Below are 23,213 nucleotides of genomic sequence, written 5' to 3'. Positions count from 1 at the left end.
TGGGAGACTGAGTGTGTGTGTGGGTGGCTGGGAGGTGTGTGAGTCTGTGCATAGATGTGTAAGCAGTTGATTCACTAGGTGTATGAGTTCAAGAGTGCATGTGGAAACAGCTATATGGGCGGTTGACTGTGCATGGGTGTGTTGGTGAGTGAATGGATATCTCAGTGCTACATGTGCAAGTAAATACGTATGTAAAACACAATACATGTGAGAGATGACATATATAAATAACTGTGGATAACAGCCAGTGAATGTGTGAGTGGCTGTATGGATCACTGTGAGCTTGTATCAGGGATTGTATAAGAGAGTAAATATGTCTAAGAATATGTTTGAATAAGTAAGGTGTGTATAACTGTATAGTTGAGGAAATGGAGTGTGATTGATTCTTTCCATGACTGACTAGGTGTGTGAGTAACTCCATGGATGAGTGACAGTCTGTGAGTGTCTGTTTATACTGAGTGTATGTAAGGTTATATTAGAGTCTGAAGAGGTTCATTGTATTATCACATGAGTGATGTCATCAGTGATGTGATCAGTGATGTCAAATGAGATGTCATCAGTGATGTCAAATGAGATGTCATCAGTGATGTCATTTGAGATGTCATCAGTGATGTCATCAGTGATGTCACTGACCATGTCATGAATGATGTAATATGTGACATCATCAGCAGTGGATTGCGGGTGCGCGATATATAGTTAGCGCAACTAACTATATATGGAATTTCAATGGTTTTATGCGAGTAAAATAAGGTTTTCTAAATGCTAATTCCTAACTATATATGGCCTAAAACCAATGGTTTTTTCATTGAATTTTCAAGGTTTTCTAAATGCAAATTTCTAACTATATATCCACTATAACCTATGGTTTTTTCTGTGAATATACATATGTGTTACAACTCAAAGCCTCTGATTTCAGATGACTCAGCCGTCCTCTCACCCCATATCCTGTTTCCATGCATTGTATGTCTTAAATTAGTATTCGCTGCACCATTTTTTTATTCAGCTGCCATTTTGAGCCATGATTGAAACTGACGTTTGTCTCACTCTCTCTCTCTCTCTCTCTGCCTCAGCTGAAAGCAGCTGCAATAGTTTTTGTTTCCCCAAGGTTCAGCCTCACTGTGTTAATGAATGAACTGTTTTTGTCAGTACATACCTTTACCATTAGATAGGCCTGCTCCTGCCCTTAGAGAGGCGGGCACAGGCAGAGTGACCTTGGCGCTGAGATAGCATGTACCCGGTCTCAGAACCTAAACCCATCCTTCTTTATCTCCTTTGTTCACCAGCTACCAACTGGAAATTTCCAGTCTGGGGATGTCTTTATTCGTTCTGAATTGCACATTATGTATCGCCATGCTTGCTGAAGCCTGTCCCTCTGCAGGAATCCAAGGAGGCTGGTCAGACCTGACTCCATTCAAATGTACTTGAATGAAATATCTTTGGTTTGTATTCTCTACTGTCGGACCGACCCTTCATTTGTGTGGAAGGTTAAGAGGTGGTCACGAGTGACCCGGGTGACTCTAATCGGGCCACTTCCTTCAATGCCACGAATAAGGCGCTGTCCAGAATGCTCAATTATAGTTAATTGTCTTTAAAATGCAGCAACACCCAACACAGGATGTCAACGTGTTTCAGCTTACGGCTTCAACTGGCGTGTGTGTACATATATATTACATATAACTATATATATGTTTCTGTGGTTACTTTTTTGTGATCCATTTAAATTAAAATGAGTCCCTCAAACAGTCAGCTTTCTGTATCAGTGTAATTATTACAATATTATTTTGCTTAGTCAATGTTCGATTAAGGTATTATTTTGATTTTCATCAAAGTATAGTAGCAAACTTTGTATTCATATTTCTGTTTCTTTCGCTTATGATGCTGGGCCCGAATTTTGAATTCGACCCAGTGTATATTTATTTTAATAAATTAACAGTAAGATTAGTAACTGAATGTAGTAGGAGCCAGGCGTGGATCAGACATCTAGGCCACTTAAGCTCACTTACAGAATTGCACCTATTATTAAACATTATGTTGCCACAATTTTTCCCTTAACCAGTAGCCTGATTAAACAAAGGGGCATATTACCAAGCAATAGCGATAATTATCGCTATTGCTTGGTTAGCGGGAAAAATTTACTGCTGAGCTGCGGCGATTTTTACAGCAAATAAACCTTGGTATTACCAAGGTTTATCGCAAATGCGATAAAAATCACCGCAATGCATGAATATCGCTGAACAATCAGCGATATTCATGCATTACCGAGCTAATGCTCTTAGCCATGTTATCCACCTCCCATTGGATAACATGGCTAAGAACTGCTCAGGGCAGGTGTTAGCTTTTGGAGATATTCGCGCTTAGCGCGAATATCTCCAAAAGTTGGTAATAGGAGATAGCGATGTTAGCAACTGTTTTCAGTCGCTAACATCTTGGCACGCCCACTTTGCCAGTCATTAGTGATAAATATCACTGACATGCAAAGTGGGGCCCAAGATGGTCGCTATCTCCTACTAGCTGTCGCTAACTGGTGTTAGCGACAGCTAGGTAATAGGGAAATAATTTTATCTCCGCTTTCTTGGCTTTTAAAGCCAAAAAAGCGGAGATAAACACCCTTGATAATATGCCCCAAAGTTTTTACAAGCCCAGTCAACAAACATGCACCAACAGAACAGCTTAAAATTATATTTCCATCAGCCAAGCGATCCACAAATTGCCTTCCACTTGTCAGTTTGCATCATTGCAAAATTAAGCAGTTGGGCAATATATATTTTCTCGGGCATTCATAGGCGAATGGGGTTAACGGGCAGTTGATATGGTGAATATGAGTTGAAATGAGCAAAACGAGCTTGGATTTGACTCACTCTTGGTGTGGTGGGCCTGTCTTGGTCAGCAAGGTCAGCACAAAAAACATGAAAATAACGAAGACTGCAAGGCCAACCCAGAATCCGATAACAATGGAATCTGCAAGAGATTTAAGAAATAAATAGTTATTTCACATCGGTGAAACGATTTGCACGCAAAGTGATGTATACATCAGACAGATGAAGATTGCATTTGAATGAATTTCCCAAAACGTTTTCTCTGTTTTGAACGTCTTACAGCAACCCGAAAAGTTTGAAAAAGGGTGAGCTGATTAATGAGGCATAACATGCAGAATTGATGTTTACCATACAGAATTCCACATGCTCTGCCTTTCTTTTTCTATAACAAGGGGAGCTAGGCCCAATGGGCCAGGTTCTGGCTGGGCCGTATATAAATCTGTAACAAGAAAGTTTGCCAGGACCTGAATTATTTTGACGTTTTTAATTGACACTAGACCAAACTATTTCTTTAATTTAATCCAGTACTTTATTTATACCTTTTTATTCAACTTTTTGTTAGAATTCTTTGTTGCACATTTGTAGCAGAAAAAGATAGTAAAGCCTATGTACAGAAAATACTTATGTGCATATAATAAACCAAACATTAAACAAAAAAATTGTGTTCTGACTGCACAATCTAAATCAACGTTCTTGTGAAAAAATCATTAGTGTGAAAAATCTTCAATAAAACATCTTAATATCTTAGACGCCTTATGTTGTCTGTTGCATCCAAGACACAAATCAATTTCACATATAGATATTTCATAAATATCCTACAATATTGTCTGAATCAACTTATCTATTGCGAAAGCAAAGAAAAACACGTGGAAAGCATTAATGTCAAATACATGAGATTTTTCTTCCATATATAGACAAAAAAATAAATTCATAATTCCTCCATGTTCATATCACAAATCATAGTGAAGTCAACGCATTTCGAGTCTCTGATATCTAATATGCGGACTCTCATCAGGGCTCTTGAATTTAGGCAGCAATATGGGTTTCTGAAATTAGGATGAATGAAAAAACATATTTTAAAAGACTGAGGGGCATATTACCAACAAGTAGCGATATTTATCGCTAAATAGGCTTAGCGACAATTTTTTTTATCGCTGCCTATCGCTGAGAATACAGCGATATTCACGCATTAGTGACGAATTGCTCTTAGCCATGTTATCCACCTCCCATTGGATAACATGGCTAAGAACTGGTCTGGGGAGGTGTTAGTATTTGGAGATATTCACGCTTAGCGCAAATATTTCCAACGCTACGCCTGCTTTGCTAATAGGCGATAGCGACTTTAGCGACTGCTTTCAGTCGCTAACTGGTTGGGTACGCCCACTGTGCATGTCATTAGCGATAAACATCGCTGACATGCAAAGCGGGCCCCAAACCGCTCGCTTTCGCCTAATAACTGTCGCTAACATCAGTTAGCGAGAGCTTGCTAATAGGGCGATAGAATTATCGCCGCTTAGCGCCCGAAAACGGCCGCTAAATTGGCGATAATTGCCTATCGCCCCCCTTGGTAATATGCCCCTGAATAACTAATGCTCTCTTTTTAACTTAGAGCTTCCTCTTAAAATCTGCAAACTGATTAGAGTACCTGGACAGTGGTGTATTTTTTGTCCGTTCAATGCTTCTTTATCTGTGTAGGAAAAGAAGCCATGTTTTAAAATGATTTGTTACTGCCATTGTGATGTGTAAAGAGGACAAGGCTACATCATCCAGCTTTTGTGTGCCTACCTTTTTCTTCAGCTTAAGCTGCTGAAAAGAGAAACTCTGGGGCATATTATCAAGGAGCGGTGTTAAAATTATAGCCGTTTTATCAGCAGAAAACTGCTGATAAAACGGTGATAATGGGCTTGATAATACGCCCTTGTTAATTTCCATAGAAGTCCATGTTAACATCAGAACATGGGCTTCTATGGGAATTAACAAGGGCGTATTATCAAGCCCATTATCGCTGCTTTATCGGCAGTTTCCTGCCGATAAAACGACGTTAATTTTAACACTGCTTCTTGATAATATGCCCCTCTGTATCTCTTTATGAATTTGAAGACCGGCTCTGTGTAGAGAGTGACAGGCCGTTTGTCAAATGAATTCAGAACGCTTTCACTTACTAGAGAGTGATTGAAAAAGCTTTTACCATACCTCTGTGCTGCAGTCACTATTAAGCGCGATGTGTTCTTTGATGGTATTTGGGCTCCCCTGGGATTTTTAACGAGCTGTCAATAAAACGAAACGCTTAGTTTAATTAAGCGTTCGTTATGTTTAAAAGCTTTTACTGATGTCTATAAGCAAGTTTTAGCATACCTGAAGGTCGTGGTGATTACTTTGCACATTAAATCCTTTGCGCTGTTGATTTTCACGGGGGCTATTTACCAAGCTGTAAATCAAACAAAACAATAACGCTTAGTTTGGTAACGCGTTTCTCATACTGTGAAAGCGGTTGCTAACTGCGTTATGTTAGTGTGTGAAATAAAGGCATACCTTTTAATCTTTCCTCTTGGTTTTGGGGTCCTCAGTTATAAATGAGCTTCTTTAATAACTGGCGTATCCCCAGGGATGCGCCAGTTATTGTGCGCTGAAGCTCCACCACCCATGGTGCGCTGCATTTACAAACGCAAAGGTGACGCATTGCTGGAGTTGCGTCGCAAGCGCGACGCAGCTCCAGCAAGGCTTCGGGGTGCCCTACCTGTCCAATGCTGCGTCAAGCCTTATGCCTGCTACAAGCAGGCTCATGGTTTTGACGTAGCATTGGCCTAAAAGTGACTGAGTGAAATCTTGTAGATTTCACTCAGCCACTTTTGCGAGGCGCACCTGCTCCGGAACGCCCACCCTGCGCCGGAACACCCACATGTGGCGCAGGGCTTTACAACTAGGCAGATGCGTCACGTTGTAAATAGGTCGCAGGGATGCGCCAGGTTTACGCCGCTGTTGCGTGACGCAAACAATGCGCAAGTCCAACATAAATCTGCCTCAGAATTTGGATTCTTGGTCAGACTTATCAGATGGTTATTAGTTATGTTTGTCTGACATTCTTACTCTTTTGCTTCTTTCAAGTGAGGTGGCTGCACTTTCGTTCGGAGACATCACATTAATGGCTTCTAGCTTGGGTTCATGGGTATTGTGGTTCTAGACGTCATTAACAGGCATTGTGGGTAGCAGGTTTTTGGTGTAACAACGCAGTGCATTCTGGGCATTGACTTTTTTAAATATTTTTGTCAATTCTGTCATACTGTTCAAGCCAACTGTTGCACTATTACATTTCAGGATTAAATACGCTTCTTTACGTAGTAGCAACTTTTCTATATCCATGGAAATTTTTGAAGGTTTGAAACTGGCCAATACTGTCCATTTAAATTGGGTTTCTTTGTGTCCTTTTTCAACAAAATGTTCAACCATTGGTGCGGTTGTAATTTTTTTCTTTATTCTTGACTGGTGCTGGGTGATTCTTGTATTGACCTGTTGGTTGGTTTTCCCTATATTCATTTTTTTAAATGGACAAATTATGTCGTAAACAGCATTTTTTGTCTGAGGGCGGAGACTCAGGCCCATTTAGGCTCTGGGAGATGTGGTCCCGGTCTCTTTCCTTGCCTGCACCGGACGGACTGACCCTGGACTGCACCCCTCAAGCTGTAAACTCGCTGGGATTAACAGGAGCAGTTGTTTTTTGTTCCAGTGTTCCGGCGGTGTCGCAGTCGAGCGAGGGAGCTGGAGTTACGTGTCCGGACCACGCAGCGGAAAGCAGCAGCAGCATCCGGCGATCAGCGTCCTTCGATCAGCATTGGCGGAGCCGGCTCGGCAGGTAAGGTGTTGGGTATCCCGGGGGCCTTGGGCAGCCTTGGGAGGCGCTGTGCTTGGGTCTCTCCTGCTTCCCTGCGGCTGCCTACTGTGTCCCGTGGTGGGTGATTAGCGCATTGGGCACCGGCGCCTTGACTCCCGACCTGGATTCCGGGCGGGGAAACAAGGGTATTCGGTTGCGCTTGCAGGAGTGGGACATCGAGTGAAGGGTGGCTGGTGGAGTTGGGGGGCTCTCATTGAAGTAATAGTGAAGTACAGTGCACGGCCAGTGATTATTTCGAAGTTGGTACAAACGAGGGCCATACAAGAACATTGTAGTAATAGTAAAGTACAGTGCACGGCCAGTGATTATTTCAATGTTGGTACAAACGAGGGGCATACAAGAACATTGTGGAATGTGATATATTGAGTAGGCAGGATATTGAGGGGGACACAGCAAAGCGCATTGTTGCTTGATTACACACGCACAGGAACCACAGTGAGACCCGCCATGGGGGCAGCGCCTCGTAGGCGCATGGCAAAGCTAGGCGAGCGGCACTGTTAGTGAGGTGACACACCAAGGGAGAGTATTCTTCGGCCCCAAAGGTATTAGATTTGCTGATTTGGATAGAAGATTCAGGATGCTTGGCCTGCCATTATAAGCACTAATAGGGCTCTGCAGTTGACATCATGCCAGCTAGGGGTCACAGCCACAAGAGAAAGGATAAGGATCCAGAAATTGCGCAGCTGCTAAAAATTGGTCTTAGCAAAACTTAGCAGGGATGAGGAGGGGATTGATGATGATCAGGGGGAACAGGCCCCAGTGTCTGATGAGGATCAACCATTAGAGAGTGGCCTGGGGACCGCCCCCGTAGGAATGGGGTTCCTCGCAAGGCAGCTTTCCCTCCCTTATTTAAGAAGCCTAGGACAGAACAGCACAGAGGAAGGGGTGAGGGAAAGAGTTGGGCAAACAAGAGTAAGAAGGGCAGGTGTCAGGAAGGGCAGGCGGTAGTACTGGAGACCGCGCTACCAGCAATGGCCCCGCTGCCAGATTCAGGGGTCCCTCCCCTTCTCTTAACAGTACCCTCAGTACCATCATTACCGGGGCTGCCTCTTCAGCCAGTGCCTGATGCGCAGCCTGTCCCTAGCACCTCTGCATTATCCCTCCCAATTATTCAAGCACCTGCACAAATGGTCCCAGTGAATGTTGTGGGGACCATTTTAGCAGAAATCAGGGGAGCATTGAAGGCATTAGTGCCAGGGCCCAGTGCCTCAGAGCCTGTAGTACCAGAAGTACTGCCGGCCATAATAGCACCAACACCCCTTACACAACCGGAGGCAACAGCAGGAGGGTCCCAGGATCCCACAACTAGTATCCTAGCTTCGGTAGCTACTTTTTTGGGCCAACTGGCAGCTCGGCAGGGGGAACTCAGCACAGTAGCAGGGCAGTTGCTCCATGGGCACCGAAATCCGTGGCTGAGAGCGTGCTGAGCGAAATTAGTAAACAGGTGGCGCTACTTGTCAAGATTCAGGACAGGAAAACAGGCACCACCAGTCAGGCGGCGGGTCAGACGGCCCCCGCCTAACCAGAGGCATCTGTTCCTGCAGCAGATAAGATGGTGGCGACCTCTAACAAGGACTCAGTTGGTGGGCCTAAAGCGGAAGGGGGTCATGATACATTGTTATCTAAACCTGGGAAATTGGCAACACATGTTGCTCTTGACACAAGAGAAATGATTTGGAAGGGAGAATTTGTAGATATCTTCTCATTGATCAGGTCTAAGAGGGGAGAGGTGGAATTTAGAGAAAAAGAAGGGAAAGAAGGTTCCTTCAGAGATAGGAGACCAAGGGACCAAGGGAGACCAATAGTCCATTACGAATTGGCTGTTTGGTTTCCAGGTGTACACAACGGTAATGTTGGAGAAAAAGCTGGAGTTGGCAATACCCTGGTGTATTACATGAATAAGATCCTGAAAGCACACACAACACATGGGGGGACGGCTTGGTTGGACTATGACAGGAATTTCTGAAGGGAAAAGGTAGAGGACCCAGACATTGGATGGGATCAGGTGGAGGTCAATGTATGACTAGAGAATGTTAATAGCTAATCACACCACAAGAAGCGGCCCTTTCGGACTTCACAGGGGGGATCAGGGGAGAAGAGGGGAACCTGCTGGGCGTTTAACAAAAAAGTGTTTACCTGGCCTACAGGTCAATGTAAATTCAAACACGCTTGTTCATTCTGTGGTCACCCTTCCCACCCCGAGTTCAAGTGCATCAAAAAATCAAAGTAAAAGGGAGGGGGCAGAGAGAACAAACCCCACAGACATAAACTGCCCACGCCAGTAGGAATTGGGAAACTGATTTTTTGGCTGAATCAGTATCCAGACAGGTCAGCAGCCAGGATGTTGTACCAGAGGTTTTCTAGGGGGTTTTCGCATCCCGGCACAGGGCGTCCTCCCAGTAGATCGCTGTAATAAACTGCTATCAGCACGCATTCATCCCCTGGTAGTGTCGCAGAAAGTTGAGAAGGAGCGATCGCTCGGTTGGGTTGCTGGTCCCTTCCCTGCTCCCCCGTTGCCAGGTTACATGTGTTCGCCGCTGGGCATGGTTCCTAAGAAGGAGCTAGGTCAATTCAGGATGATCCACAACTTGTCAGCTCCAAAGGGGGCATCGGTGAAGGACGCCATTGACCCGTCCTTATGTTCTGACTTACTCCTCCTTTGATGTGGTATTACAGAAGTTGCAGGATCTTGGGCCAAACGCTATTATGGCTAAAACAGATATTGAATCAGCTTTTCGCCTCCTGCCAGTGCACCCAGAAGATTATCATTTGCTGGGCTTCCAGTTGAATCATCAGTTCTATTATGACATGCGCATGCCAATGGGGTGTGCGGTGTCTTGCAGAAACTTTGAAGCATTTAGCTCCATGTTACAGTGGTTGTTCACACTCAAGACAGGAGCAGTGGTGCATTACTTAGACAATTTTATGGTCATGGGGCCAGCAGCATCTGGCACGTTTGCACTAACTTTGGAGCAATTGGTGGGTATGTTTCATGAATTTAAAGTACCGTTGGCTCCGGGCAAGACAGTAGGCCCAGACACATGCATGTCCTTTTTGAGAATCGAGATGACACAGTGGTGGGGGAATGCAGGCTGCCATTAGCCAAGGTACAGGTTTTTTCCCTGGCAATTAATGCAGCATTGGCTGGGCCTAAAGTTACTCTGCACTAATTGCAGGTGTTGGTGGGCCAGCTCAATTTCGCCCTTTGTATCATACCAATGGGGCGCCCCTTCTCAAGGTCCATAGCTAGGGCGATGGTGGTGGGACTAACCCAGCAGCATCACCATGTGTGCTTACAGTCAGAGGTGAAGGACGATTTGAGGGTGTGGCGCAGCTTCTTGAGCGACTTCAATGGGAAAGTGTTGTGGCCAGTGCCGCCGGTGTCAAGTACAGAGCTGGGCTTGCTCACAGACTTAGCAGGCAGCATTGGCTTTGGTGCTATTTTGGGGTCCCATTGGTGCAGGGGTGATTGGCCGGCAGAGCGGCATGACAGTGGTTTGACTAGAAACATAGCCTTTCTGGAGTTATTCCCAATTATAGTGGCAGTGACTGTGTGGGCGGAACGCTTTGAGGATAAGTCAGAGGTGTTCTGGTCGGACAACATGGCAGTAGTGGAAGCAATAAACAGGCAGGGAGCTACATGCAAACATGTTCTCAGATTATTGAAACACTTGGTGTTGGTCTGCTTAAGGCTGAATCTGTTGTTCATGGCGGCGCACATACCAGGGGTAGACAATCAAGCTGCTGATGCTTTGTTTCGTTCCAAGTTACAGGATTCCCGGAGATATCACCCGCAGGCGGAGGACCAGATGACAGGGTTCCCAACATCACTGTGGAGGATTGGAGCCCCGCACTAGCGGGGCTGGTAGGTGCCTCACTGTGTGATTGCACTAGGAGATCATACCAACAGCAATTTATGACTTACAGGATGTTTCTGCAGAAAGCGGGTATAGCGGGCTTGTTTTCTGCCAATGCGATATACAGTTTTTTGCAAATGCTGAGGGATCAGGGCAGGTTAGTCTCTTATGCTAGGGCTCATGTGACAGCAGTGGGTTTCTTCGCTAAGCTCGTGGGCGAGCGCGACCCGGGCGCACCCTTTGTGGTCAGGAAAGCCTTGTCTGGGTGGGCCAAGTTGGAAGGGCCCAAAAGGGATAGCCAGAGGCCCTTAGACATTAGAACACTGGGTGACATTCTGGAGTCCCTTCCTAGGGTCTGCAGCTCGCCATTTGAGAGCACACTATTTGGGGCGGTCTTTTCCCTGGCCTTTTATGGGGCGTTCCGGTTGGGGGAAATTGTGGGGACTTCCAGATCAGACCAGGCGGGGGGCCTCCAATTCTGTGACACCAAGGTAACACTAGGGGGTTTAGTAGTAACCTTAAAGAAATCTAAAACTGACCAGATGGGGAGGGGGGCAACAATCCATCTTGGTCCAGCTCCCGGGGTAACACTCTGCCCGGTGGCTCTGATCCAGGCATATTTGGCCATTCGCCCCGCTGGGATGGGGCAGGCTCTGTTCATACATGAGCAAGGAGATTGCGTGTCACAATACCAATTCAGGACTGTCTTTGGGATGGCCGGTGGTCATGACTATGCCTGACTTTTCCATTTCTCTCCTGTTCATTAGTATGCCGGCAAAGGTGGTGTGGGTATTGGGGCATTCGTTCGTGCAGCGCGCCATGGTGCGGTTGCAGCAGCGGTCAGTGGAGAAACCACTGGGCTTGAATAGGACAGAGTTCCTATGGCGGGCATCAGGGGCATGCGGATTCGGCACCTGCGGCGGCTGGTGGGGAGATTAGAACGCACAAGGGACAGAAGTCCCCGGAGTTAATCATCATTCACTTGGGCGGCAACAACATGGTTGATCGAGGACGCCTTGCGGTCAAGGAAGCCCTGCTGATGGAGTTTGCGTGGCTCGGTCAGGCCTTTCCCTGGGCCCGGATAGCCTAGTCTTGCATGATTCCACGCCGGTCATGGGGTTCCAGAGAACAATCAAGAGCCTTGAACGTGTCAGTCAGACGGCTCAATGGGGAGTTCAGAGGTTAGATAACATTTTTACTGTCTCATCTCTCTCGGCTTTTCTTAAGAATGTTTTTATCTCACGGAAATCAATAACTATTTAAGTCGTATTGAGTAATTTGTATGTTTCTTATATGAAGTTGGATACCTTGATTTTTATTCTGTATTGTATATTTACCTGATGTTTAATAGATGATGTGATTTTACTGTACTTTCATGGTTATTGTGTATTATAACCGAATAAAGATATCTGACTGACAATGGGGAGTTGGCCAAGTTGTGCTCAGTGAAGGGCCACTTGTGCCATATCCCACACCAGATGATCACCGGAGATGTGATGTTTCATCAGGATGGCGTGCATTTGTCCGACTTTGGCACAGACATATGGATCAGAGGAATATGGTATTTTGTGCAGAACTTATTGGACGGTGGGAAGGGTGATGGACCTGGGGACCCTGGTCACCCTTGTGGCGGTAAAGAGGCCTGAGAACATTTACATGGACTTACAGAGTGAACGGGAGTCCTCCTTGCGTACTCCCTAGGCCATCACTGAGGGGAGAGATGGTAAGCTCTCCGCAGGGAGAATGAGGCCACCGGCTGGGGAGGCAAGGGTGCCAGGTTACGAGCCTCCTAGGATCCTGGGCAACCTGGTGGTCGAGGGGTGGGCCCCGGATATGGCGGACAAATATTAGAGGGCAGGGGCCCATCACTCAAGGGCGCAGGTGGGTTGAACCTTGCTTGGGGGGATCAGATTTGGAGATGCGAGCCTGAGGGAACCTTAGTGCTGGGTGAAAGAATTGAGAAAAACTTTGAATGTCAATATAAAAAATTAGTTATTAATTTGAATATGTATTGTTTAGTCATGTTTATGAATACTGAAATTAAACATGGCCATTTTACACCCACTCCCTCTCTGATGTATGTATTTGATTGTGGGTTGTGTCATCTGACTTGGCGGGCGGGCAGGGGAGCATGCTGGGGAGTTTGGGCCCTATGAAAAAGCACGAAGCTTGAAGTGCGCGCCCTTAGCGGCCGGCCCCCCGGCTCCTCTCCACGCCCAGGACAGCTTAGGCGGCCGGGATAGCCCTATGGGCGACTGGCGGGGAAGTACTTCCGGTTCAGGGGTGACGCACGTCTGGTGTAGGAAAAGGCGGAGACTCAGGCCTATTTAGGCTCTGGGAGATGTGGTCCCGGTCTCTTTCCTCACCTGCACCGGACGGACGGACCCTGGACTGCGCCCCTCAAGCTGTAAACTCCCACCCACCCATACCTTAGATCAGTAGTTCGAGGGGGGGCATTTTTGCATTTTTGCAGTAAAGAGGCCTGAGAACATTTACATGGTCTTACAAAGTGAACGGAGTCCTCCTTGCGTACTCCCTAGGCCAGCACTGAAGGGAGAGACGGTAGGCTCTCTGCGGGGAGAATGAGGCCACTGTCTGGGGAGGCAAGGGCACCAGGTTACGAGCCTCCTGGGATTCTGGGCAGCCTGGTGGTCGAGGGGTGGGCCCCGGATATGGCGGACAAGGACTAAAGGGCAGGGGCCCATCACTCAAGGGCACAGGTGGGGTGCACCTTGCATGGGGTGATCAGATTTGGAGATCCGAGCCAGAGGGCCCCTTAGTGTAGGGGGAAAAGTAACTAGTAGAATTGAGAAAAACTTTGAATGTCAATATTAAAAATATGCTATTAATTTTATCAATTTGAATATGTATTGTTTAGTCATGTTTATGAATACTGAAATTAAACATGGCTGTTTTACACCCACTCTCTCTCTGATATATGAATTTGATTGTGGGTTGTGTCATCTGACTTGGCCGGCGCGGCAGGGGAGCATGCTGGGGCGTCCGGGCCCTATGACTAATGGTCTGTCAATCTGTACACAGAGCCGGTCTTCAAATTCATAAAGAGACACAGAGTTTCTCTTTTCAGCAGCTTCAGCTGAAGAAAAAGGTAGGCACACAAAAGTTGGATGATGTAGCCTTGTCCTCTTTACACATCACAATGGCAGTAATAAATAATTTTTAAAAATGGCTTATTTTCCTACACAGATAAAGAAGTATTGAACGGACAAAAAATACACCACTGTCTAGGTACTCTAATCAGTTTGTAGATTTTAAGAGGAAGCTATAAGTTAAAAAGAGAGCACTAGTTATTCAGTCTTTTAAAATATGTTTTTTCATTCAATTCAAGAGTCCTGATGAGAGTCCGCATATTAGATATCAGAGACTCGAAACGCGTTGGCTTCACTATGACTTGTGATATGAACATGGAGGAATTTTGAATTTATTTTTTTGTCTATATATGGAAGAAAAATCTCATGTATTTGACATTAATGCTTTCCCCGTGTTTTTCTATGCTTTCGCAATTGAAACCTTGATTCACACAATATTGTAGGATATTTATGAAATAATATCTATATGTGAAATTGATTTGTGTCTTGGATGCAACAGACAACATAAGGCGTTTCATTGAAGATTTTTCACACTAATGATTTTTTCACAAGAACGTTGTTTTAGATTGTGCAGTCAGAACACGATTTTTTTGTTTAATGTTTGGTTTATTATATGCACATACGAATTTTCTGTACATAGGCTTTATTGTCTTTTTCTGCTACAAATGTGCAACAAAGAATTCTAACAAAAAGTTGAATAAAAAGGTGTAAATAAAGTACCGGATCAAATGAAAGAAATAGTTTGGTCTAGTGTCAATTAAAAACGTCAAAATAATTCAGGTCCTGGCAAACTTTCCATTTGCCTTACTTTTTGGCATTTCTTCCAATAAATTTCTGCAGGGTGGACCTGTTGAAATCTTTCAGGGGAAAACGTGAGGTGCAATAAATATTGCACAACTTAGAGTTCTGATCTATGTGCCAACTCCTTTAGAGGAATCAAAATGAATTCCCCAGCTCATAATCAGGAAGTAAATAAAAAAACTTAAAAGGAAAATACAATTTTTGTAAACAATGCAAGGTAAAGTGATTTGAACTGTCTCAGGGCACTTAGGGGCCATGGAAAGACATGGAATATTGGCATAGGTATTGAACAGAACGCCATGTTGGGTCAATAAGGCATACATATTATTGCTAAACGCCTTATTAATGGCAACAGATGGTTACTTCTTGGTAGTGAGAAACATGATTGGGTTCTTGCAGTCCAACAGGACTTATGGAGATTTTCAGAATTTAGGGGTACAAACAGCATAATGAAGGCAAGAATCCAAATGGTCTACTACAGTGAAGGCACCATAGAGCCTGACAGGTCTCTAAAGTAAGAGAGGATCAAGTGCAAGAGGTGAGTCTTTAGATCGTTGCGTAGTTTCAATACTGCACCACCCAGCAAGCTTTAAATATATTGTCTCTGTCAGTAATGGCAGATGGCCAGTAAATTCTGGGATGCCAAGTTCAGGTGATCTAGTGTAAAGTATATTAGGAAATCTTTGGACAGGTACACAGGAGTTCCTAAATGTATGCCTTGTGGACAACGCAGAAAGCCTTGAATTTCACGCTTTCTGTAAATGGCAACCAATCAAGATCTTTCAAGGAGTATGTGATGTGGGCTTGCTGTTTAGGCTGAAATTGAGCTAGGAAGTGGCAGTCTGGGTTGTTGGGAGTTTTGAAATGTCTTTTTTGGAATACCTGATTAGAAAACATTACAATAGTCTAAACAAGAGAGGACAAGTGTTGAGCCTACTAAGGCAATTTTGAATTGAAGGTGGAGGTGAGGGCTGATAACCAGGAGGTTGCTGTGCAGCACAATTGCCTTATTTATGAGGCCTTATGCCACTGTTGCATCACTTTATTGGCGCTGCAGTGGTGTAAACATTGCCCCACACTGCGCCATATTTACAAAGTGACGTATCAAGGCAGATGCGTCACTTTGTAAACCCCTGTGCTGCATTACACCTGCGTCAGGTATAATGTATTCAGGATAGGCGTTCCCCCATAAAAAAGGCCAAAAAAAAAAAAAAAAAAAAAAAAAAGGCCTGCTTAAGTGGCGCTGTGAAATCTATGATATTTCAGTGCCCCACTTCTACGAGTTCACTGCGTCAAATCTTTACGCCTGCTTCACAAAAGGCGTAAGGTCTGACACAGGCCACTTTACATAGGACTCATCCATGTGTAATGACACATTGCTGTAGTTGCATCTGTTTTGCGACACACTCTATTAATTCGTCATTACTGCGCCACAAGATATGCCAGGATTCCTGACGTATCTGGTCAAACCCCTGCGACATGGAACTCCATACTGTTAATAAGGCGCATCCTTGGTGTCGCAAGGAGTGCGCACAGTGAAAAATGTTGCATTGCTGTTTTCAACTAGCGATGAGACTTTTCATAATTGAGGCACAAAATGTGCAAATATTTATACTATTGTTTTCATGAAATAACAAGACTCAAACGTTTATTTTTTGTGAGCAGTTGTATGAATAAAATAACTGCAGAAATAAGGATGTACAAACAACAACAAAAGAATTTGTGAACCAGAAAAAAAGATAATACATTAAAATGTGAAGAGGATAATGCTTTAGATTTGCTCAATCTAACCTTGGCTTAGTCTAGGGCATATTCATCCCCTCAAAAACAAACAACCAACAATAGAACAGCCTTCTCTAGTATAATCTTTTCAGTAAATATAGCAAACGGTGTGGTACTGAATACTGAAACATCATAACGCGTAATGAATACAAATCCATCAGGTTTGAGTACTATTCAGATACCAAGGCCTTAGTCACTTGTTTAGCAGGCACTGACATCAAAGTTTAGGCACATTAATTATTTCCAGCCACATATACAAACCATATATCAGAAACACAAGAGCAACCCATATGTCCATGTGAACTGTGTAATAGCTAGTCAGCTGGAAACAATTGTTGACAAGGAACTCATTTTAAAGAAAAGTTTATCGCTTGTTGCAATTATATGATTTTTTGCAATCACTCTCTCATGAGCCTATAGACGGAATACTACAATCTTGAACTTTAATTTAATTTCCTCATTGTTGTATTTACCTAATTTTTATTAATGAAGTAGCCCTAAAGATGTATTAGTTAATACTTGCTTTAGCTGAAGTGAGTAACCTTTATTTATAAATGCAAACAGCTAAATAAAAACAACTGCTCACATATCACAATATATATTGATAATGGTTGCGCAAATATTGAAAAATTCGAAAAAAGGTGACTTATGTGATTCCAGTGAAATGACCATAACCAACATGTAGTAAAGCACAAGTGACTGTATTAAAAACAAGCATTTGCAATGCAACCGGTCTCGCCTTTGGGACCATATATGTATTTAGCTATGCAGCAAATTAGCCTGGGTGCTGAAACATCTACTGTTCTTTAACATGGAGGGAAAGTAAACACTAAACTACGTGACACACCAGGTATGGGAACACTTGAAGAGAAATATTGCCTTTCAGCGGGAAATGGTAGAGTCCAAAGCTCTGTTTTTAATATAAAATCAGGGCCTTCAGTGGTCATATCACTACAAATACAAGATTTGAAAAAAATATTATTGTCTATGGGTGATCTTGGCAGACAATTCCTATGGACTGGAATCTGTGGAATGCTAAAGTGATTCTAGTATTTTACTGACCTCTGCTGGTCGTTTTCTATCAAGAAAGTTAAATAGAGGCAATTGCCTGAAAAATAAAAAAAGAAAGTCCCTAAGCAGAAAGCAATTCTGGTATTTTACTGAACTCTACTTGTCGTTTTCTATCAAGACAGTTAAATAGAGGCAGTTGAACAGAAAAAAAAGTCCCTACGCGGAAGCAGACACGTCCTAGGGCTGATCTCCAGAGCCCACAAGGTACATACACATATAAGTATATACTAAATATATACAAGAGGTCTCAAATGCTTGACCTAATAAAATAGCAGCCATATTGTTTAGACCATGCTTTGTCTTTGTTCTGGGTTTTGATGTAAACTCTAGATTATTAGTGTTTCTGAAATGTATGGAAAGACATGAGGCAGTTTAGCAAAATATATAGAGGTAGAGAAAATTATTTTTATTGATTCATATATTTTTTTACAGAGTTTATGTAGTAAAACTTTACTTTCTTGAAAGTATCAAGAAAGTACTGTTGTTCTTTTGAAATGTTCGAAAATATTAAGAGGGGCGAGTTATATAACACACTACACTACTCTACGACACTGCACTCTACTTAGCGCCACTCTACTCTGCGCCACTGCACTCTGCTCTAATCTACACTGCACTGCTCTACTGTATGCTACTGGGCTCTATGCCACTGCACTCAATGCCAGTGAACTCTACTCCTCTGCACCACTGTACGACATTGAACTCTATGAAACTCTGCTCTACTCTGCACGACTCTACCCTATGACACGGTACTGTACTTTGTATCACTCTGCTATATGTCTCTGCACTGTACACCACTGAACTCTTCTCTGCACCACTGCACTTTAAGCCACTGTACTCTATACCACTGCACTCTTTACCATTGAACTCTATGCCACTGCACTCTGCGCCACTCTACTCTACTTTGCACCACTCTACTGTACAATAATACACTCTATGCCACTTCACTCTGCGATATTCTATTCTATGCCACTGCAATACACAACTGCACTCTACACTACTCTATTGTATGCCACTGCACTGTACACCAGTCTACTCTACTCTGCACTCTACCCCAGTGCACTATATGCTACTCTACTCTACTTTGCACCACTCTGTGTCACTGCACTGTACACCACCGCAGTCTCCGCCACTTTGATGTTTTGTGTTTAACATTTTTAGGATAGCTATTATCAAGCTTCACGCTAACCCTGGTAAAGACAAAAAAAGCAGTGCTAGGCATGGTTAACGCTGCTTTTTTACGTCTGCTAATTTTCAGACTTAGCCATGTAATACAATGGGAGGTGGATTACATGGCTAAGTCCACCTAGGGCAATCAACAAGGATATCCCTATCCTTGTAGGTTTATCTCTGCATTACCAGTGATAACCTCCCAAAATGCCGCTATCTCTGGATTTTTTATCGCCTAGGTGGTTAGCGTTGTTAATAACGCGATAACCAGGCAATATTATCCATTGATAGCGGACGTTAACAAAATTAACGCTAGGAGCCCTTAGCGCCCCTAGCGTTAATTTTCCCTGTTCCTTGTTAATATACCCTTTAGTCGCTAATGAAGAGCATCTCAAAATGTCACCTACATTCCTAAAAGGGACAGAAGCAGTCAACTTAACTGCTAAAAACGCTCTAAGTAATACGCTGCCAGGATAGAGCGAATACATAGCCATACCTAAAGAGAAAATGAAATAAAGTCATTGCTTACAGTCGGCCAAAATCACATCTAATTAAATGACCACAGTAATGATTTAAAATTTAAGACACAACTAACTGACTAATAAAGTGTATCTCAAAGTGTCCTCACAACTTACAGTATGCAGATACTAGAAATTACCATACAATAGATATATACAAAATTGGGTGGTTAGAAACTACATTCTGGGACCTTGAATGACATATTGCATTTGCCTGCTTGCTCTCCAAGCCACAAATAGAATTGAAGGAATCTGGTTAAAAATGGCTCAGAATCAGTACATATGCACAAAGTCATAACGTCCTTACAGTTTATTGTCGAGTGAGTAGTCTGTTGACAACTTCACATACACTTTCACATAAAGGAAAATCAGTTATTGTAGAAATATTTATTTGAAACAATGGCAAAGGGTGACATTTCATGTGAGTGGAGTGCTGTGTGTCTATGATCTCCCCTCTCATCTGGATCGCAGGTCTCCTTAGAAGAGCTTCTGAATCAGACAGGTTGAGTCATTAGCCTGCGCTTTACTGGGGACCCAGGCCTGTCTAGAGCCCGTGACCTTCAAGTCCCGAGTGCTAAGGCTTCTGATTGGGGCAAAAACCAGCCCTTGGTGTGTGCTTGAGCACAGGGAACACAAGTCAAGACTGCAAGCGGAAGAGCAGGTTCATTTGGCTTAAGGCAATCCAGTGAGCACATTCACAATATAAGTCTCTTTCACTCAGGCCAATAATTGCTGAAGCATTTCACAAAGGTCTCATTACCTCTGCCTTCTTTAATAAGAGGCACTGGTGCAAATACATTGATTTGCGCAGGATCACACAATTTGGGCATGTACTGAATCAAATGATTAATTACAGGGGGTATTTTAATTCTCATATTCAGCTTAGCTACTAGATCTCACATCTTCTCCACCTGCTGCACATCTGTCCAGAGCAGCTCCGAAGCACTTTGGATTTTGTGAATGGAGCAGATGACGATAGTCGTCTTATACACATTGTATTCTTTTGTCCCATATCCTCACGGCCACTACTTCAGTAGTTCAGCATGTCTCAATAAAGCTGTGAGTGGTTCACAGGGCCACAGGGTCAATACTGTTGAGGGCGCTCCGCTCTGAATATGAAATTTTGTAATCAGCCAGTTGAGTGATAATAGCCAGTTTGAATCTTAATGAAAGTGATTTACAGTAAGGCAACGTAACTAAAAGTGTTAAAAAGTAACGTGGCGTGACGCTCCAGTTTTTCTGTAACAAATGCACTAATATCGCAAAGACAGAGATGGCCACCTGTTAACACGCGTTCACATACATGGACACAGGTAAACGTTCATGCTATTGCATGTGCTTGCGCACACACACAAACTCTTGTAGGCACGTGTAGTTAAGGCAGACACCTGCATACACAGGCATCTACGACACACACAGGCTCCTGCTAAGCGCCGGGCTCTCTTTGCCCGCAGTCCGTCTTGGCACCAGTAGAGGGGGAGGTACAACCCCTCCCAGCCCAGCTCTGCCTGCTGCACGGACTGCCAAGGAGCAGAGAATAGTCAACAAGCATTGGGGCTTGGTTGCAGACATTATAGACACCCCTGAGCCACCAATGCTTGCTTTCAGAAAGGCAAAAAGCATAAGGGACCATGTTGTCCGTTCACTGCTGGACACACCGCAGGCACCGACCATTCAAGGACTCTGGAACTTACCAGAGGTGGTAGGCCATTTTAGATGTACAACGTGCAAAGCATGCCCAACATGTTGGGAGACCAAGCAAGTGACTCACAACAACCTGACTGTAGACCTCAGGTCCTTTACAAATTGTAACAGTAGTGGAGTAATTTACGCCATTCTCTATTCCATGCGAACTTATGTACATTGGGCAAACTAAACAAAAAGTCAAAAACCAAATCTTCCAAGACTGCAGCAGGATCCGCTGTCAAACAGCAGGGCCACCACTTGTAGAACATTACATGGACAAGAAACACACCCCAGAATCTATGAGATGGGTAATACTCGAAAAGATTACCCTGGGACCTCGAGGAGGCAATCTGAACTCTATTCTAAACATCAGGGAGTGTAAATGGATGCACAAATTCAAGACTATTAACAGAGGTCTCAATGAACTAGATGCTAATTTCGCACAAATGGCAGGACTAGACCCAGAGTAAGCACACTGTTTCATAGTTATGACTTCACACACCTCACAGGCGGCTATGCAAAGCAGGGATACTGGAGGGAACTTTTTCAACACCGTCCCACCTGTAGGTACAACTTATGATCTGTTGATACACATGCATAGTATTGTCAGAAGGTCTTTGTAAAGTAATACCGTCCAGGCTCACTGTCTAATTCCAAGTACATTAACCATATCTTCCCATTTGTATGTTTGTTTAATCACATGTATAATATGATAAGGTGACACTGTCCTGGCTCACTCCGAAGGACATTAACCATCCACGTTACATTACAGATTGCCATGTTGAATACTTTTTAACATCGTGAATATGTAAGAATTACTGACATTGAGTCAGAATTGTTTTGAGATAACATTGTCACAAATGTATATACTAACATACTGACCATGAAACAACCCGTTCTTTTGATAGTGTTGACCGAATAAACTCGACGAAAAAGTATCCCTTAGCAGTAGTAGGCATCTTTCTAGACGCCCCCTTGATTGCTCGTCTACCTCTGACACGGCGTAATATGCAGCAGGCCGGGGATTGGTCTTGACGAGCTGAGCCCCTTTTACTTAGCATCTAGCGGCGGCACCGCGAGCAACCCCAGATTGACCGAGGGAGCGACGTGCACTGACGGCTGTAGCCTTACGCCGATCAGGTAGGAAAGTACACGCGAGTCCGTGTATGCTTTCCCTGACTATTCCACAGCGATAGTAGCCTCTAGATATATTTGAGACACGAAACCTTTTATAACTTACCAAACAAACGACCCCGAGCACCTTAATGTAAGAAGTACCAACTAGCGGGTCAGTCCTAGGCGAACAGGACCAGATGCCTAACATCTTGATTGCTATTGTACCACCTCGCCTTAATGCGTGATTGAAGATTTTACCCATTCAGTTATCTTAAGCCATTGAGCCCTTTTGTTTAATACAGCCCAGCTTTGACCAATAGTGTGTTCTAAGGCCATACCGACTCTCACTATGACTACTTTGTTGATTTTTTAGAACGGTGCAAGTTGTGCACTGAACTTACAAAGTGACTACTGAGAATAAACGCAACAAGATATTGTATTCTCACCCAATAGGAGCATTGTCCAAGTAAGTCTGCCTTCCATACAATCCATTGCTATATGGCTACATTCCCAATACCGTCCTTTGAGACTTCTCCCTTTATTTTATTTGTTATAGAACTCTGAGGAGCACGTACAGGCCCAAGAAACGACGGCACAGACGTCGACCGTTGTTTTCATGTAGGTAATTCCTACATCCAGTCCATATAATGAAGACAGCTCACCACACAGACAACTAATGCTAGCCTTTATATTGTCTTGTAGGCTCTCTATTTTTGTCCTGACGAAGACCCCAACATGAGGCAAGAATAACCCTTAAGCGTACATGGGGGTCGAAACGTAGACTATGCCAACCTAACACACCATAGGATCTAACGAAATGATATTACCTAACCTATGTGTGATGTAATTCGGGAACATGTATACTACCTTGATTGTAAAGGCGTATTTGATTTTAATGTGATGTTATAAATGTCACACCACCTTTACCCAGTCCCTCACAAACTCTTCACTTCCCTTCCCTTTCTCTCTGAGAGCACTTTTTATGTAATGACTTCAAAATTACATTGAACAAAAGTTTATGATTCAAAAGAAATTCTATGTAGAAAAAATTTACAAGAGTACACGACTGCAAGAATAAATGCAATCTGACTTTGAATATTGCATACTTTATTTTTCATTTTGCTCAGTTACATTTAGCGAAATGTATATGTGGTGTATCTGTATGGAGTAATACAGAATAACTTGTAAACTAATTATCTAAACTCGGACCACCCCTTCTTTGTACTTAGCTGCTGCTCCCGCAGCCTCACTCTGGGGTCTCCCCACTCTTACTTTAGCCTCTACACACACCACCGGCAACTCCCACCCCAGCACAGCCCAGTCTCCAGGGCCCGAGAGAGGGGCGCCAGTGATCACCGGCTGCGGGAGAAGCAGTGCTGCAACAGCGGGCTGTGAGCTAT

General features: G+C 43.8%; 1 protein-coding gene across 1 annotated transcript in view; it reads right to left on the bottom strand.

Annotated features, from left to right (window-relative positions):
* The window catches only part of MRAP2 (melanocortin 2 receptor accessory protein 2), a 662,530-nt gene that overhangs the window by 283,326 nt on the left and 355,991 nt on the right, over nucleotides 1–23,213 (bottom strand). Inside the window, exon 2 of the mRNA XM_086925232.1 lies at nucleotides 2,859–2,958. Within this exon, the coding sequence (XP_086781358.1) occupies nucleotides 2,859–2,958 (100 nt within the window). The remainder of the gene's footprint in view (nucleotides 1–2,858; nucleotides 2,959–23,213) is intronic.

This window comes from Lissotriton vulgaris, chromosome 6 (genome assembly GCF_964263255.1).
Source record: "Lissotriton vulgaris chromosome 6, aLisVul1.2, whole genome shotgun sequence".
Lineage (NCBI taxonomy): Eukaryota > Metazoa > Chordata > Amphibia > Caudata > Salamandridae > Lissotriton > Lissotriton vulgaris.
Note: the sequence above shows the minus strand (reverse complement) of the source record. Positions and strands in the feature narration are given on the sequence as shown.